We start from the raw sequence: 17,846 nt of genomic DNA on the forward strand, positions 1-17,846 counted from the left end.
GGGGGCGGGAGAGATAGGAAGAGCCACACATTAGCCGAGGAGTGTATGGCCCAGTGTTACCTGTCATAACAGGCACCAGTGCGACCGGGCCACTGGGCAGCCAGAAATAATAGAGACTGGCAAGAGGGCAACGAGAGGTCACAAACAGCAGCTGAGGAGGTGGGGAAGGCGGAGGATGAGGGGGAGCGGGTGGGGGCCTCCAAGGGACACATGACAGGAGGATAAAGACGACGGGCGTGCAAGGGATACGAGGGGTTAGAGGAAGGTTAGGAACAGAACAGCAAAATCAAAGCCGCCAGACGTTTGGTCAAGCGCCGACCTTGTCTGGCGTGCTTATTAGAATTTCCCGTTTTATGGCCAGTCATCGTTTCACGGGGCTGCTCTGTCTGCAAGAGGTGACAAAAAAACAACAACACACAAGCCCTGCTGTGTCTTTTTTGGGCATGGATTTATTTATTTTTATTTTTTTGTAGATCTACTCATGATCAACATGCCGACCAAATTTCGTTTGGCTCAGTGAAACTGGCTCTGCGGGGGGCAAATGTTTCAAAAATCCGGTCAAGCATTCATTTTCATGAGGAACACACCTGCAACACTTGGTGAGTTGCTGAATATGGCAAGTCATCAAATTTTGTCACCGTGTTCCATCCAAAACAATGAGCAAAATGTTGTGATATATGCTTTGCAATACAGCGTATACTTTGGTAGTCTCTGGGAACGTAGTTGAAGAAGTTCTAGAAATGGCCGAAATGATCCTTCAACTTATCAGGCATGGGTTTCAGAGAATTTTTTTGTGGGTCGACTGATAAGACATGTCTCTCAAATTTCATGTTGCTTAGTGAAATTGGCTTCAGGAGCAAAATTGTTAGAGAAAAAAAATAAAATACTTAACATGATTTTTTTTTTTGCCAGGAACATGTCACAGTTTTTAGGTTGTGAGTTTGAAACTGTGCTCAGGGCTTTCTGTGTGGGTGTTCACATGTTCTACCCAGACTTCTTCAGGTACTTTGACTTCCTCCCGCATTGCAAAACACGTTTCTCCAGTTAATTGAAGAGTCAAACCTGTCTGCGGGTTTGAATGTTCGTCAATGTGTCCTGTGATCGGCTAGCGAGCAGTTCAGAGCGCACCCCCTCAGCCCAAAGCAATTGTGATTGAGACTCCTGACAAAAATCCCTCGACGAAAAAAATTAATTGCTCGCTTCAAACCAACATGGCAGTCTTTTTGCTTCAGACTTTTTTTTTTTTTTTGGCTTATCTGCTCAAAATAAATATGTCGACAAAATTTCAAGTTGCCAAGAGAAACTGGCTTCGAGGACTGAGAAAAGTCGAATCAAGTATAAGGCTCACCAACTGACTCCGTTTGTTTTGCAAGCCGAGTTATCGGAGCAACGGGGGGGCTTTCGGCCGCCAATTAAAACTGCGGATTAAGACGCAATTGCCTTTCGTGTCCTGAGGAGGCGCCACCCCCCTCGCCGCCGTGATGAGCGCTGTCATTAACGTGACAGCCGTGAGGGTGCAGCGAGAGATGCCACAAGGGCGTTAAAAAGGAACATCATCGAGCTTAATGTCTGGTATCAGGACCGGTAAGAAATCATCCTGACTGACTGTGGCGCAAAAAGGGGAAGCATTCGGATGGCAATAACCCTTGCCCCCTCCGCACCCTGAGCAGACTTCTGTATGCCGCGTGGCACCCGAGCAGCTGGATTTCATTAATTGAGCGCCGGCAGCATCGGCGGCAGGGCTGAGTCACCGCCGCCCACCTCGATATCATCTCGTAACCATAACTACAAATAATTATACACTCCAATCCAATACTGGGGGGTCAGTCAAGCTCCCCAATCAGTTCTCAAGTCCAATTACCAGCGCCGAGGCTCGCTACGTGCCTTCTCGCCGAAGGGTCGGCCCCGCTAAATTACACACAGCAAACAGCGGTGGGCACGGGGCGGGTAATGGAGCCGAGGTGCACGCCGCCGCCTCCCCCCGCAGCGGCGCCATCTCAGTAGAAAGAGCGCACGCGTTGCCGCGAGTGTGTACATTTGAAAAGCTGCGCAGGGGAAAGACTTATGGCCAGAATGTCAAATTCCAGAAGAAAAAATAAAATCAAATAGAGCTTCAGCCACACTCTTTGATGAAAACTCAAAAACTTGCAGCTCATTCCGAATGCTGCAAGCTCGGGTTACGGCCAGTACAAAGAGATCAGACTATATTACTCCGGTTCAAAAGACTTGACACTGGCTCCCAGGCAGCTCTCGAATAGACTTTGAAGTTCTGCTACTGGTCTGTAAATCACCGAATGGTTTCGGTCCTCCATAAATGAGCGAAGAGAGAATGAAATCTCTCGGGTCTGCAGACTCGGGTCAGTGAGTGGAGCCGAGAGTTCAAAGCAACATGGTGAAGCAGCATAGAGGTGTTATGCTGCACGCAGAAGTCAAGTCAGCCCCACTGTATTTGTTTTTAGGTCCAGGTTAAAAACTGCCCCCTCCCCCCTGCCTCCATGCTTATGACTGAGGACTATTAAAGCATTTTAAAATCAATTTTCTTCCACTGGCTGTTCTTTTAGTAATTTTAGGAAGCCGTCTTTTACTGTATCACTGTACCTTTTTTATGTCCTAGGTTCTTGGTTTTAAATGTTGTACTTTTATTCATATAAACCACATCAAGCTACCAATAGGCAGTGAACAACCATTCATAGTCACAATGACACCTTGGGGACAATTTAGAGAGTTTCATTAAGCTATCGTGCAGGTTTTTGGAATGCGGGAGGAAACCGGAGTCCCCCCGGAGAAAACCCACGCGGGCACGGGGAGAACATGCAAGCTCCACACAGGAAGGCCTGAGCCTGATTCGAACCCTGCACCTCTCTGCGAGCTGTGCGCTATAAATAAAGCTACTTTGCCTTGCCTGGAATACTCGCATTAAATTGGGTGCCGAACGAGTTCATTCATTAGGATCCTACTAAAAAATATTGTGAAATGTTGCGCTTGTGCGCCACGTTGGCATCGATCCTCCACTCCGCTAAGAATGTCCTTTTCACGTTGGCGTGGCGCGCGCAGTTTCCACAGTGTGCATGTTATCCATGCGAGTCCACAGCAGCAGCAGCGGCAAAAGTGTGCCTTTGTGCCACGCTTGAGGCAGAGATTGCTCGCCCCGCTCTAATGAATCCGTCCGCATTCACCGGGCATCCTGGGCAACAAGCGCTCCAGTCGTCAAACCCACGGGAACCCGTTCAAGACGGCGGAAGGGTGGGTTTTGAATTTGCTCTTTTAGGAAAGGAAAAGACAGAGCGGAGGAGCGAGTGGTTATATGTTTTTACCTCTGATTGACCCAAATAGAAAGATTGATGGAAGCTGGCTGTCTAGGAAGCTCGAGTATTTGGGATATTGGAGCCATCGAGGCATGAGTGGAACTAGGGTGACCTCTAGTGCCAAAACGCTATGCTAGATAAACGATAGTAGTACCTCTACTTGCAAAAGTAGTTGGTTCTGGAAGAAATTTCTTAACTAGAATTTTTTTTAAGTAGAGACGTGTTTTCCATGTAAATGCCCTAATCCGTTCCAAGCGCCCCCCCCAAAAAAATAAATTCAGACATGTTTCCTAAAGCATAAAAATGCATCAAAATATGTAACACATACAGGTCACAATTAGATTATTGCACAATAAATGAGAATTGTGCATAATGTAAAATACTAAGAATAAAAATGATGGTCATTTAACATTGAACTGCGTCCTCATTGTTTTTTGCCCTCAGAAGTGGTTTTTGCCTGGCGTTTTGTAAAGAAGTAATCTAAGGACGTTTGCTTTTGTCGGCTTTTAACAATCCTTCGAAAATGTCCAAGGCAAACATCAGCATAGTGAGCGACCGCCCGACTGGTGAACACTTTTTCTGGGTGATTCACATTTACGTAAAACTATCGGAACGACTCACGGCCCATGGGGCGAATGACGAGGACGCCGCATCGATACACATCTATCTATTTATCTATCTACACACATAGACACAATCGGTAGAAGTCCCTCTTAGCCAATGGGATGCCAGGATGATGCTCGGTAATAGCCAATGGCAGAGCAGCTCAGTATGTTGCGTTCAGGAAACTCAGAGCTGCGAGTAGCAGCCCATACTGTACTATTGCCTTTCGTATCTTGAAATTTCTTTCGTAACAAGAGGCAATATTTTCCTGTTGAGGCATTTCGTAGCTTGAAAATTTCGTATGAAGAGACGTTCGGAAGTAGAGGTACCACTGTATGTCCAAGCAGCTGCCAGGTTACAATCCGACGTCGCTTTAAAAAAAAAAAAAAAAAATTCTGGCAATTATTTTGCATTTTCAAGGTATTCATAAGCTATGTGTCGTTTGGGTTTTTTGGCAGGTCATTGTCAAGAGTCATTGAGAGGTTTTTCCATTGAAATTGTTTATAAATGTCCGAGTTTCAGTCTCCAAGTATGAATGTCCTCGATTTGGATTGGCTGTCAAGTAAGGAAAAGTTTCATTGTAGAAGCTGCCCCCTACTGGATGACGTACCTCCATCCCTCCACTGACTACGAGGATGACGAGAGAAAGGATTTGAGGAGCAGGTCGGATGCGAGGCCGGGGGAGATGTCCCCCCGGGTGACCCTCTCCTCCAGTTGGGGCAGGGCTTCCCGGACCGCGGGGTGATGGCGGAAGTGGGCCAGGACGTTTTCCTGGATCAAGGTCCACATCCACACCTTTTGCTGGGCCCGGCGGCGGCCCTGCAGCTCGCCGCTGGCCAACATGACCTGCTGGTACGAGCGCATCTCATCCCAGACCTCCGAGATGCCCTCGACGCTGTGCGAGGAAGCGCGGACCACCTGAAGATAAAGGGAGTCGCAGTCGGGAGATGCCCGCGTGAAATCAAAGCGGATTCCAAAAATGATGGCGGATGTCTGGCGTGTTCCACCTGCTGCCTTGCTACACTCACGTCCACTTTTGTAACCTTGAGGTGATTGCGCTTGACTTTTACATATACTGTCCTCACTTTTGGGGTCTTGTCAAAATCAAAACACTTTCCTTGGAGTCCGGTCATTAGCCCCGTTGACACGTTTGTTTAGATTCTACCTTGAGGTACAGATAATTAGTCGGACTTTAATAAAAGTCCGACTATAACCCTGGCTCAAACATATCCAGAAATTTCATTCAACCTGTCATGAGATGTGTAACGGTACCCCCTGCCCAAAAAAAAAAAAAGTCACTATTGGTTGATCACCTTGGTTTTAAGATCATGGTTCAGTTCGCTTTTTGATAGTAAGGAAATAAAATGAAAAAGGTAAAGGCGCTTCTCTTTTGTTAAAACAGGAACCCATTTGCTGACATTTTAAGACGTGAAAGTTGCCAGTGGTTTTAAAAGCAGAGTTCCACATCCCCGCAACTATTTTAGAGCATTTTGAGTCATTGTTCAAGACGCATAGAATATTGTGTTCTGTGCCAAAGAGTGGACACACTTGTTTGTTTGTAGCTTTTTCCATTCTTTTGTAATCAAAAGTAGAACATTGGTTAGTTTCACTAAAAATACCGGTTTCGGACAAAAAAAAAACTGGCTACTAGCCACTAGCCAGAGGCTGAAATTCACTGTATTTGATTATGGAATAGACGGGAGGCGCGCCATTTACCCTTATCAAAAATGTTTAGGGGAGGCGCTCCAAATACAAACACATGTAACACTCACCTTGGGGTTCCAAGACCTGGACTGCCTCCGAAGCAGCTTCATAGCGCTGGTGTATTCCGCCTGGATCCTCCTGGCTGGCACCACCAGGTCTCCGTCCGACTTGGTCACCACCACCAGGTCAGCCCTCTCGATGATGCCCCTCTTGATGCCCTTCAGATTGAGCCATCATTTAGATCAGTAAAATCGAACCAGCACGCAAGGGACAACATTAGGAGGATACCTGCAGTTCGTCGCCACCTGCTGGTGGAATTAGCAACACAAACATGTCAACCATGTCCGCCACTGCAAACTCTGACTGGCCGACACCTGGCGACAAGTGAAACGCATTTGATGATGTACAATTTGAACGGAATTAACAGCTAGCTACAAATATGCCCATAATCGGCCCGTTATGGGCTATGTTAAGAGTGAGGTTCCTGCCAACACGTACAGCCACAAACTCGATGAAATTGAACACCCGCCAATTACGAGAAAGCCACTCCAATGCTGGCACCGTGACCGGACATAAAACAGAGAAGCGGCCGGTTGTGTTGACCGTTTGTCGAACAGCCATATACTGCACGTCGTACCCACAGTCTCCACGAGGATGACGTCGTAACCCGCTCCCTCGCAGAGGACGATGGCTTCGTTGGTCGTCCTGGTGACACCGCCGAGCGTCCCCGACGTGGGCGACGGGCGGATGAAGGCATTCATGTCACGGGAAAGCTCAGTCATGCGGGTCTTGTCACCCATCAAGGAACCTGCAAACAGGAAGTGAGTATAACGACCGCAGCAGGTGACCCAAAGAATAACCCAAGAATCACTCCTTGACTGGCCATAAATCATGTTTTGTTTGGATTAGAGCTGCAACGATTAATCAAGAACTAATCGATTATCAATTTAGTTGGATTGGATTATGACAATTGATTCATCGTTTGAGCCGTGATTCCCAACCGGTGTGGCAAGGCACATTGGTGTGTCGCAGGAAATTATCCAATTTCACTTATAGGGGAAGTCAGGGCACTTTTTTTTGTTTTTTTTTTTTTAAACAACAATATGTTCTATGTAGCCTAGTCTAGTGTAAACACAGTATTCTGATTAATAACGTGTTTGTGGAATATAAATTGAGCAGAAAAATCCATTCATTTTTCGCCACCTCGGGGGGGGGGGGGCATTTTGTCACTTGCTGTAAACTGAAAATAACATCACAGTTGCTCAGGTAAAAACCAGTCAGGGCTCAGCTTGTGAACATCACATAACCAAACTCAGAAAACAGGAAAAAAAAGAAGAAAAACAAAGAAAAAAAAGGATAAAATTAGCACTTAAATGCATTTTGAACAGGGACTAAAATTCATGAAACTGTCACATTTTATTTTGCACTTACAACTGAAGCCTATACTGTATTCAGCGTCAGTTGTTTGTGTTTTATTTTGGACTTCAATTCTCTATTGCAGAGTGACTGTTCCAAAGGAACCAAACGAGCGGTCTTTCTTTAAAATGATCTGTCATTATTAGAAATTGTGTGTATTAAAAGTACTCAGTGGTATTAGGTACTTAAGAGTTGAGAACTCATCCTGGTCTGAAAAAAAGTGCCATGAAACATCCTTAATCATACCTTATCAAAATGTAATGTGTGGACCACATGATGCGGAGACGTTACCTCCCGTCGTGCAGGAAGACGGGTCAACTGCCAGCACTGACACTTTATGTCCACGTCCCGTCAGGATCTTGCCCACCACTTCAATGAATGACGACTTCCCAGCTCCCGGAGGACCTGAGAGACCTTTAAAAATTGTGAATAAAAACACAAATGTCTCCTTTTATATCCAGATTTTTTTATATCATATATTTTGAGATACTATACCTCCTTTATATTAGCACAGTACACACACCTACTCTGAAGGCCACCGGTTTCCCACCATTGTGGCTCTCCTGCTCCCTCCTGAAGGCCAGGACCCTCTGTAGCAACACCTGGGCCAGCTCCTTCTTCCGCAGATGCTGCGTCTCCACCAGCGTGATGGACTCTGCCAGAGAAGCCCGGTGACCCCCAATGAGGCCCGCGTAGAGTTTATTCAGCAGCGTCTGCTCGGAGCCGCTCAGGTCTTGGATGTGCTGGTTCAAGGCTGTGCTCACAGCCCGCCATTGTTTGCATATGTGATTGGGCGGAGTCTTGGAGTGACAAAGGCAAGTGTTGGTGGCGATAATGTGACGGAAGAGCGGGGAATGTAGAAGTCTCATTTTATCTAAAACAGAGGAAAGTCGTCAGTGAGTTTAAAGAAAAACTGAACATACAACCTCTGAAAGAAGTGAAAATCCGGGCACTTTATGACGTCAATACATTGATTAGCGAAAGCGTCGCAAACTGTGGCATTGTTTCAGCTTAAAAATCGACACATGTAAGGTAACAACAATATAACATAAGCTCGTACCGCTTAGTTTATCCAAGAGTAAAATGTTAAATTCTAAAGTACGCAACATATAGATGTTAAGTAAGAATAAAACTAAATATAAACACTGACCTCAAGCCGCGATCCATAGAAGCATTATGCTCACGTAGTTCCTGCTTCCGGCACTGACACTTTCTACTTCCGGTGACTTCGACAAACTTTTTTTTTGGTCTTTTCAAAATGACAAACATACATATACTAAATCAAACATAATGCGGATCTTACATTTTAAAATGAGTTAAAGTATATTGCGTTGTCGCTCAAGAATGTTGTTCGGGTCCTTGTGGAGTGACGTGCCTACATGGCCGCCATCTTAGTGGGGGCAATGCTCTCATGAAAAGCAATTATCAGCATTCTTGATGATTTTTAAATCGTTTTTCATGACATTCAAACCTTCATCAATGTCAAACAAATCTTTTTGGTTGTCACGCCATGCATAAACATGAAATGCACTGAAACTCAAATCGGCATTTCGTGTGCGCGCGTGTGCGTGTGTGTGTGTGTGTGTGTGTGTGTGTGTGTATATAAAAAAAAACACACACACACACACACACACACACACACACACACACACACACACGCACACATCTCCTAGGACAGTCTGCAAAATTGCTAAACGGTAACGTTGTCTCCCAACAGATGGCAGCAGATGACCACTTTTTTAACGTAGTACTGTATTTAAATGTTCTGTACTACACGGTGAGTTAAATTTCAAAGATTGATTGCATTAGATCATTTCGAGACAATTTCAATGATATTAAGTGTAATTTTAGATATTAAGAAATTCTAACTCTCAAAAAGTACATACAATGCAACGATTTCTGGCCAATGTCTTAATGCAAAGACAAACGGCGTCTACATAATAGATGTGACCTTTTTTGTTCACTCCGAGTTTCAAACATAATCTTTGTCCCATTTTCGAAAGGCTGATGTCATTCTAAAGCTTGCTAATCACAGAAACAGACAACATACTTGCATGACTATGAACTTATAGAAATCCAAAGTCCAGGTTTACAAAATAATGCTTAAGACCCAACCAGACTTTGCAGATGGCGGCAAGGTGATGTTCTGTGGTTGAATTTGGTTCCAAAAAGTGCAGAGAAAAATCGATTGTTTTGAGTTAAAAATGTGCAAACACTCCATAATGCATACTTCATACATAGCTTGTGTCTTTCGCCCTGTAATTAAAACATGTATATTATATACATACAAATACAGTATACATAAAGACAAAAATACAAAGTACTGAAAGAAATGATTTTTTCATTCCCCACTAGTCTTTTAATATTCATGGAATAAAACGGCTTTATGAGGAGTTTGACCATACCAAAAAAAAAAAAAGGAAAGAGTCAACATGTGAATAGTGCAGACAAAAATACAAAATAAAAAAAGAATGTCAGGAGTACAACATTGTCAAACAAAGTAAGAACAGAGTATTTTATTTTTTTTAAATGATATGGGTGGACACTTTTGTGTATTGAATTAAAATGGAATATTTTCATGTAACAGTCATTGAAAACATCAGTCCATGATGCGTCTTTACTTTTGTACTTATGCTTCCAGAAACCAAACTACGCATGGCCAAAAACAGACAACACAGCACCATAGTCTAAACGTGAACAAAAAAAAAAACACTATTTGAACCTAAGTCCATGGGGTAAAACATTAGTGTAAAACATGATGAGCAACATTTAAATTATTGGCAGAACTGCATTTTTTTTCGTGAAATAAACCACCTGCCACACCTCCCCCACACGCCCACTACCTCCACTCCACCCCTAAATTTCCCAAATATCCTCTTGAGTGATTGAAATTTCATACAGATCACCCTTGGAGTCTCCTTCCATGCCAGGAGGAAATTCGACGCCAATGTCTTTGCAGTGTAAGGTCCGACCGACTGCAATTCCAGAGACCTGGAATGTCGCCCCAGAATTTATAGTTACAACGCATTTATGGAAGCACGGTTCCACCAAGTGGGACAGTTTGGTTCAGACAGCTTGGAATGGTAAAACCTGAGTTGGCCTTTTGTGTTGAAAGCAATTGTCGCTGTGCAGATGTTGTACATCACATTAGACCGTTGTTACTGTCCAGTTGGTGCGAGGCAGCCATATCCTGCTTGGCTGGGTTCGCTATGAAAGGCAAAGGAGGGTGAATGCCAGGGTTTTTACGGGGAACCTCTGTGTAAATGAAGCTTTTCTTGATACCGATACCGTAAAAGAAAGCATGTTGCTTTGTATTTAGCGCTGTCTTGAGCGTCAGAATTCGGAGTCCCCCCCAGTTTGAAACGCGCACTACTGACACAATGCTACAACGGTGACTCTGTTTTACAACAATACATAACAATATTTATCATTCACATATGTACCTGTGGATGAAACAGCCACGCGTGCAGTCTCTGCCAAAGGGCACCCGATGTTAGTAGCGCGGCCGCTACAGCCAGCGAATGGGGGCGAAGCAGATTTCCACTCTGGACTTTGTTCTCGCCCACTTCCTTTCTATTTAGCGACCATCTTCATCCATGGCCGTCAAGCCATCTTGTGGTTTCATAAAAATAATACGGTACAACATACTTTGTGTGGAGCCATGTGCAACTCGCCTTCAAGAGGAACAACGAAGGCCACGAAAAAAGACAGCTGTGGCGGGAATCCAGCCTTTCGTCTTCTGGCAAAGAAGTCAAAGCGTCTTGTCTCACTGTCACAACTTGACAACGGCAAACGACAACGCTGAGATGACCGCGGCGGCTTGGTGGTAACCGGTTTTAAAACGTGGATGTCGGAGGGAGTATGTGGATGCGGGAATGCAAAGCGACAGGAAGAAAACAAAATTAAAAAGGAGACCAGTTTGGGGACGCCTGCGCTCCCCAAGAGTGTGACGGTTGGATTATTAGTGTTGGTCACAAAGATCAAGTTTCTTCCAGATGCATCATGCTCTCTTTGCTCACTCCTCTCCCAGTCTGTGTATGTGCCCACTTCACATGTCCTTCAAGTAGAAAACCCATGGAATTGACAGATCCCAGATCAGCCGCTTGTGCTTCAATCAGACAATTTATCTAACGAGGCAATAAGAGTCAACCGATCTGGGATCTGTTCGTCTTGCTACTTGGGCCCCCCCCCCCCAAAAAACAAAAAAAAAAACAAAAAACATTGGGCTGACCCTGAGGGAGGTCTAGGACACGGACGATATGGGGTTGTGGGGAGAACCCATCTGCGTTAGGACCTTGTCCAACCACTGGAGGGGGCCGTGGAGGTGGATCTCGATCCAGCAGGGGGTGCTGGTCACATCCTGGCGGTGGTACTCGGCTCCCCAGCCCTGAAACATCACCAATGTCTTTTTATTGGCTTAATTCAGTCCAAAATGGATGACGTACACAAATGGATGTTTGTCTATACAATTACGTACTGTGTCATGTTTCGTGAAACAAAGTGGTATGTAGGAGGCAGCAGAGCTGATTTGTTTACATTTTTTGTTGTAATCAACAGTTGACAATATACATTTAAGATGACACCACACGGTGTGGCAGAATTATGTTGTGAATGCTTCCCAAAATATTAAGTAATTGTCGAAGATACAGTAAACTGTCTTTCACATTCATTAATGTTTCATTTGCCTTCACCTCATGTGTTGAAATGAACATTACAATTGTTGAAAAACATGAGGAAAAGGGTCTTGAAAATAAAATGCAAATCAAATCGCAATTTTTTTAGAAAAATCGCAATTTGATTATTTTTCATCATCGCTCAGCCCTATTTTCATTGTTGATGTGCTAAAGCCACACATTTGTTTGCATTAATATTATAAAGTGATATAACAGCGCACGGGCTTATGTTCACGCCTCTGTTATTTGGTACAATTTTGGGAAGCTGCCGTAGTGAATACTTCATACTAGAACGTCCACAATTGTAACTGAAGTAGATAAATTGATTGATTCAAAAACTTGTGGGGAAAATAAAACAGAAATCTCAATGAGATTGTATTTCCCAAACGGTTCCGCCCTAAGTACCGACCTTGACAAAGCTCATGCGGATGGTGCACATCTTGGTGAGCTCGTAGACGGCCTCGAAGCCGTGGTTGACGGACTGGGCGAGCAGCTCGGCGAACTCCTGGTTGTTAAAGATCTTCAGGCTACAGCCGCTGGGAATCTTGCACACGGTGGTGGGATGGAAGCCGTGGTGGTAGTTGCAGTTGCGACTCTGGACGAAGATGCTGCTGTCGCTCAGGCACTCTGCGTAAACCTCGCCACCGACGTAATACAAGTGGACGCCTGAGCGGTGCGCAGGAATAAGACCGGTCGATATACACCGAAAATCAATTTGCTCACACTGTCAGCACTTCAGTTGACGGCAATTTGACTGGCTTTTGCGCGGCCGCACCTTTGCCGATGTGCCGTCGGGTGTTCTCGATGGTGGAGTTGCGGTTGACGTTGGATAGCAGGCCGAGGCAAAAGCGGTTGCGGTTGTTGGAGGGATCCGTGAAGCCGTCGACAAGCACGCTGGTGGACGAGGCCTGGAATGCCTCGCCGACGCGGTTGTTGAGCTCGTAATAAACAATGGAGCACCAGTGCTTGGGCTCCTCGTAGGCCACGGGCTGCACATCTGCCGCGGAGGACACATTCAGAGGTCGCGACCGGAGCCGCGTGCACACTCACAAAACAAGAAATTCTATCATGGCCGGGCTCATCTCAAAGATCTTGCTTGATGCTTGACTTGAGGAGCTTTCAAACATCCTTATTGAAAAGCTACGGGGTCTTCTTGTATCCTCTTCTTCTCAACTGAGCTGAACGAGGAATATTGTCCAATCTGCAATGACTGTGAATCTACAAGGATAAGAACTTCATGGGCTGAGCTTTGGAGGTGAGGGGTGATGGGAGAAGGATTTTAAGAATTATACCAATCTTGTCATAAATGTGGCCTGCTACCTATCCTACCATGACACCAGAACACCTAAAGAGCTTATTAAATATGCCGTGAACGTTGATGATTCTTGATCACCTGCTCGGTTGTTCGTCTCGATAGGCAAAGGTGGCACCATGAGATTGGTGTCCATCGGCAGGGGGCAGTCTTGAGTCATCTGCTCCTCTGGGGGCATGTAGGCAGGCGGCGGCGTCTCTGCATTACAAAAAAAAACAGTTAGATGTCATGTGGAAGAAGAGGCGGCAAAGTGGCCGCAAAGGACTCACCCGGCATCTGGAACGGGCTGCCAGGGTCTGAACTGGATGGTGAATGCGGGAAGGTGGCGTTGCTGCCCCCGCCCGGTGAGCTCGGGAAGCTGTTTCCAGGCGAATGCGGGAAGGGCACGGGATTGGCGAAGGACTCGGGGAAGGTGGCGTTCTGGGGCATGTGCGGCTCGTTCTGCTGCAGCGGGTTGCGGAAGCGAGGTAGCATCGTGTGCTTGGCGTTGAACTCGCTGTTGCGCGGTACCAACACGGGGGGTAGCACTGCAAATAAAATAAAAAGGAGTCAACACGGGTGAAACATTTTTTTTTTCTTTTTAATCTGCAGAATTATCAAACTATGTCAAGGCTTGGAGAGAATTTAGCTTCGTTTATTTAGTCTCTTTCAAAAAAGCACCTTGGTCGACTGGTTAGGTTGTCAGCCTCACAGTGCAGTGTGCAGTGTGTGGGTTTTCTCCGGGTACTCTGGTTTCCTCCCACATTCCAAAAACATGCATGGAGTTATCACCTAAAATGAATCGCCTTTTTGGAGACTTTAAACATTCCCATCTATGGACAATTTAGTATTTGCAATTAGCCTAACATGCTTTTTTTTTTTTAAATATATGGATGAGGAAACAGGAAGTCTGGAATCGAGATTAAAACGGAAAACCTCAAAACTGTGAGGCAAACATGCTAACCACTCAAGAGGTGGAATATTTCCGCCGTGCAGCCCATTCGGGTATAATACGCACAAACCATTGCAGTAGCCCCCGTATCCACCCTCCCCCCCTCGCTTGTGCCTAAACATTGGCGAGAGATGAACAAAAACCCTGTTGATTCTGCACAGTGCACTTTTCATTCAAAAGCTTCAGACGGCAGGACGACAGCTGAGGCAGGATTTCGTGCAGGTTGATTGACTGGAAGTGTGTGTGTAGGCATGTGTTACGTGTGCATGTGTGTGTGTGTGTGGGGGGGGGGGGGGGGGGAGTGGGGGAAGTGTGGATAGACAGGTGCGCTGAGGGTTGAACCACCTCCAACCCTCTGCTGCTCAAACAAAAAGTGTGCAAGGCGGGCAGCAAGTCTTTCCGCCTATTGTGCAGGGATGGTGGCGGACTTCCTGTTGCAAAGATCCTCCCAAAGGAGAAAAAGAAAAAGAAATAATACCAAATCTTGTGTTTGTGTAGAGCATCAAACAGGGTTGGATTTGTCGTACAGATAAACTGGTCAATTTAAAGATTAAATCAACGTCTTTTTAAACATGATGCACTTAGTCGCACTAGGTGAATCACATTCTACGTTTTCCATATTAGCCTATCGATAACTACTGGGGTTTTTTTTAACCTGAAAAACAATTAAACCGACTAAAGATCGAACTAAAACATTTAAATTGATCCAAGTGAACAAAATAAAACACAACTATTAAGAGGAAAAATACAATTCAAAATATCTGGCGTTAAAATAAGCTTTGGTGCTCCAAATGTCCTCTTAAGCGGCTGCAATTGCGGCACAAATCAAACGCCAAACTGCGCCTACAGCATGCAGAAAATGACGGGGTTGGAGTTTGCTTCCTATTATTTTTTTTAATCAATATTATATTGAGTGCAACTTTTTGTTTTTATGTTTGCCATTTTACATTAACTGTTCTTTTGATGGCGGCGCGGGCACCCACAGCGGCTCCTCTCTCTCCTGTGGTTGAGAGGAATGCAATTTCATCTGTGCTGTATGTTGCACATGTAGCACATTTGACAATAAAGCTGACTTGACTTGAAGTTCTAATGATATTGATCAGGTGTCTATCGCGAAATAAGTCTATTGATATTTAATTATTGGTCAGCTCTACATCATGGCATTATCAATTTTATTAGTAAACGATATCAGGGGTATCAGATGTAAACCGGACTGTTGGTCGGGAAAAAAAGGATCATCCGTGCATCCCTGATGCGGATCTTTTGTGACTGCTTTGGTGCATTTTAGTCTCCACGCGCTAGCCACCTGCAGCTAGCCTGCTATATGCACGTCACTTGTGATGAAAAAAAGGTCGTTTTGGAGAAAGCCACGAAAGGCCACACTGACCTGGGCTGTCGACACGTTTGTAATGGTAGGGATTGATGCACACGTCCTTCTGCTTGGAGCCGAAGGGATACTCGCAGCACTCCAGCGCCTTGAGCTCGTGGTGGGACTGCAGGTCGGGCCAGCGCCACACGCGACAATAGATGACGTGAGGCAGGCCTTTCCTGTGGGACACCTGCAGCCGTCCGTCCAGGGAGCGGGGGATGGTGACGCAGCTGCTGGGCTGGCCGGGGCAGCTCAGCGCGCGCTCCAGTTCCTCCATGGCGCCCTTCTTCTTCTTCAGTTTCTTCACTAGGGCGTCCACCGCCTTCTCGGCCCACTTCTCCTCCTCGTCGCCCTGCTTCCAGCCCAGCAGGCGCTTGACGGCCGGGCTGGTGAAGGAGAAGAGCGAAGTGACGTTCATGATGGCCGGGGCTGCCCTCACGCCCGCCTTCTCCGCTGGGGCGAAAGAAGGTCGGAGTGGCGGGGTGAAGTCCAGCTTCAGGGGAGAATCGCTGCGGAGTTTTGCGGGGGATATTCCTCAGATATTCTGCAAGGGGAAATAATATCGATCAGCTTTTTTTTTTGTCAATATTGATGTCAAAGTCGAAGGGAAATGCAAAAATGAAAGCGTAGGGCCCAACCAATATGAACTTTTGAGCCCGACATCAGTGATGAAACAGCCCATTCATTATAAAAATGTGGTCTCTTAACGCTTACAGTACAGGTGTCAAAGTCAAGGCCCGGGGGCCAGATCCGGCCCGCCCCATCAATTTATGTGGCCCGAAAAAGCAAATCATCTCTGTCAACTTCCATGATCCTTGGACCAAAATCTCAAACTGCCCTACGTAATAAATAACGGTGACATTTTGCAATGAACAAATACTTCACTAATTTCAAAACTAGTGAGCCATCTTTTTTTTTTGTGTGTGTGTGTGTTAGGGTTAGGGTAATTATGTGATGTGATGATGAAACATTTATTCAGCTTCACTGTCTTAACGGCCCTCCGAGAGAAGACGTCACTCCAAAGTGGCCCGTGACAAAAATGAGTTTGACACCCCCGGCTTGCAGCAATAAAAAGATGAATTACAGGCAGAGTATTGCAAACAAATAGAGGCTGCACGATTTTTCGAGCAAGTCTGTCTTGGTTCGGGATGATAAGTTTTTATCGCTATGACTACTTTTTTACTTATCGATCCGTTGCCTTCTTATCGCTACTTTTTTTTTTTGGTCATCCCATCCTTCAGTCTCCAGGCATAACCAATCAAAGCAAGAATAACCAAACTCTAGTGTAACGGTTGCAGTGAGGGTTCCAAACAACATCAGAGAGGTCGAAGGTGTTAAATAATGTTCAATTGAGTCATTTCTCCAAGGCCATTAGGAAAACCGTTAAGGAGTTATTGGAGTTTTTAAAAATTCACCCAGTTTAGTCCCCGGGGGCTTAGGACTTGTTCCTATTTGGAAGTGGGCACCGAAGTCATCATGTAATAATCGCAAGTCTCGTTTGAGTGTTAACCCCTTTCAGTGGGAAAAGTGAAAATTCTGCGTGTTGAAACACACATATGAGAAACCTTTGGAAGAGCCATCGTGCAAACACAGCAGAAAAAAAATGTTTGCGCTTGTTAATTCACTCTAATACATTCCCGTTAAGTGCAAAGCCCTGGGGGGGAAGTGTGCGTGATGAAAAATTAAAATTCCCCATGGGTGTGACACTCTTACCTTTGTGGTTATTTTTACGTGTGATCTTTGTGCTCAGCATTTGTTTTCAACTAATTTGTTTGCTACTACTTCATCCCAAAACGCCAAGAGGGTCTTTTGAAGACTAAACTGTCCGTAGGTGTGTATATGAGTGCACTCTGCTTCTCGCCCAAGGTAACGATGTATTAAAAAAAACAATAATAATAAAAAATAAAACGGATGGATGGTGGTGATATCACACAGTAGTTGCAAATATGCCACAATGATGTTTTTCAAACAGGCAGACGCTCTACTCGTGCCACTTGAGTTATTTTAAGTGAAGGTTTTGCTGTAAACTCTTCGATCGCATCTCATTGAGATTTCAAAAGAATGCTATTGAGTTATCGGAGGAAGTTAATGTCCAGCGAGCGGCCCGCTGAGGAAAATATGAGCTTCAGCACCGCCGACCGGCAAACACTCGCCCCACGTCGGACAATAAGAAGGAAACACGCGGTTAAATCTGTCCATTCGCTTGTCTCCCGGAGGAACCATTCACTAGCGGGTGGCGGGGGGATGGGGGGGTCCTTGAGCAAAGCTTTTAAAAGAGAGCGCAAAGCTCTCCGGCTTTTTATGTTTTCTGCAACCGCAAGCGAGTGGATAAATGCGCCGAGCGTGACTCACCAAGTGCATCGCTGACAGTAAAGCCTGCAGTATATTGTATTTCCCGCCGGCAAGGAACAAATAGATCATTAAGAATGCCCCTTTAGATATTCTTGGTCCCCTCAGATTATAGGATTAAATTTCGATCGCTATCTTTGTCGGACAGTGCACGTGTAGACAACATGGCAATGACAAACAGGGG

The 17,846-nt window shown here is 45.4% G+C and overlaps 2 protein-coding genes across 3 annotated transcripts in view; both read right to left on the minus strand.

Moving 5' to 3' along the window:
* Window positions 1-4,319: 4,319 nt before the first annotated feature.
* Window positions 4,320-8,243, minus strand: mmaa (metabolism of cobalamin associated A). Its single transcript, XM_019861689.1, has 7 exons — window positions 8,179-8,243; window positions 7,552-7,902; window positions 7,320-7,442; window positions 6,250-6,420; window positions 5,901-5,986; window positions 5,681-5,830; window positions 4,320-4,826 (listed from the first exon to the last, which is right to left on the minus strand). The coding sequence occupies exons 2-7, from the start codon at window positions 7,895-7,897 to the stop codon at window positions 4,536-4,538; spliced, it is 1,167 nt and encodes a 388-aa protein (XP_019717248.1). The 5' UTR covers window positions 7,898-7,902; window positions 8,179-8,243; the 3' UTR covers window positions 4,320-4,535.
* Window positions 8,244-9,352: 1,109 nt separating this feature from the next.
* Window positions 9,353-17,846, minus strand: part of smad1 (SMAD family member 1) — a 23,623-nt gene continuing 15,129 nt past the window's right edge. The window contains exons 2-8 of one of the 2 annotated variants that reach the window (XR_002167333.1): window positions 15,332-15,857; window positions 13,283-13,540; window positions 13,095-13,211; window positions 12,477-12,698; window positions 12,111-12,367; window positions 10,472-11,415; window positions 9,353-10,235 (exon numbers count right to left, since the gene is read on the minus strand). Coding sequence is in view for 1 of the 2 variants with exons in the window: in XM_019862608.1 (XP_019718167.1) it covers window positions 11,272-11,415; window positions 12,111-12,367; window positions 12,477-12,698; window positions 13,095-13,211; window positions 13,283-13,540; window positions 15,332-15,731 (1,398 nt within the window). In the remaining variant the exon portion in view is untranslated. Of the gene's footprint in view, window positions 11,416-12,110; window positions 12,368-12,476; window positions 12,699-13,094; window positions 13,212-13,282; window positions 13,541-15,331; window positions 15,858-17,846 lie in introns of both variants that reach the window. The other variant, XM_019862608.1, reaches the window with a different exon arrangement.

Source organism: Hippocampus comes, unplaced genomic scaffold, assembly GCF_001891065.2.
Source record: "Hippocampus comes isolate QL1 unplaced genomic scaffold, H_comes_QL1_v1.1 scaffold7, whole genome shotgun sequence".
Taxonomy (NCBI): domain Eukaryota; kingdom Metazoa; phylum Chordata; class Actinopteri; order Syngnathiformes; family Syngnathidae; genus Hippocampus; species Hippocampus comes.

Bases quoted from the DNA above. Each gene is read 5' to 3' on its own strand.
- mmaa (XM_019861689.1), bottom strand. From the start codon at position 7,897: ATGAGACTTCTACATTCCCCGCTCTTCCGTCACATTATCGCCACCAAC. The intron at 5,987-6,249 runs GTACGACGTGCA...ACTTGTCGCCAG, and splicing joins CATCCTCGTGGAGACTGTGG to GTGTCGGCCAGTCAGAGTTT. The intron at 4,827-5,680 runs GTGAGTGTTACA...CTTTATCTTCAG, and splicing joins CCAGGTCTTGGAACCCCAAG to GTGGTCCGCGCTTCCTCGCA.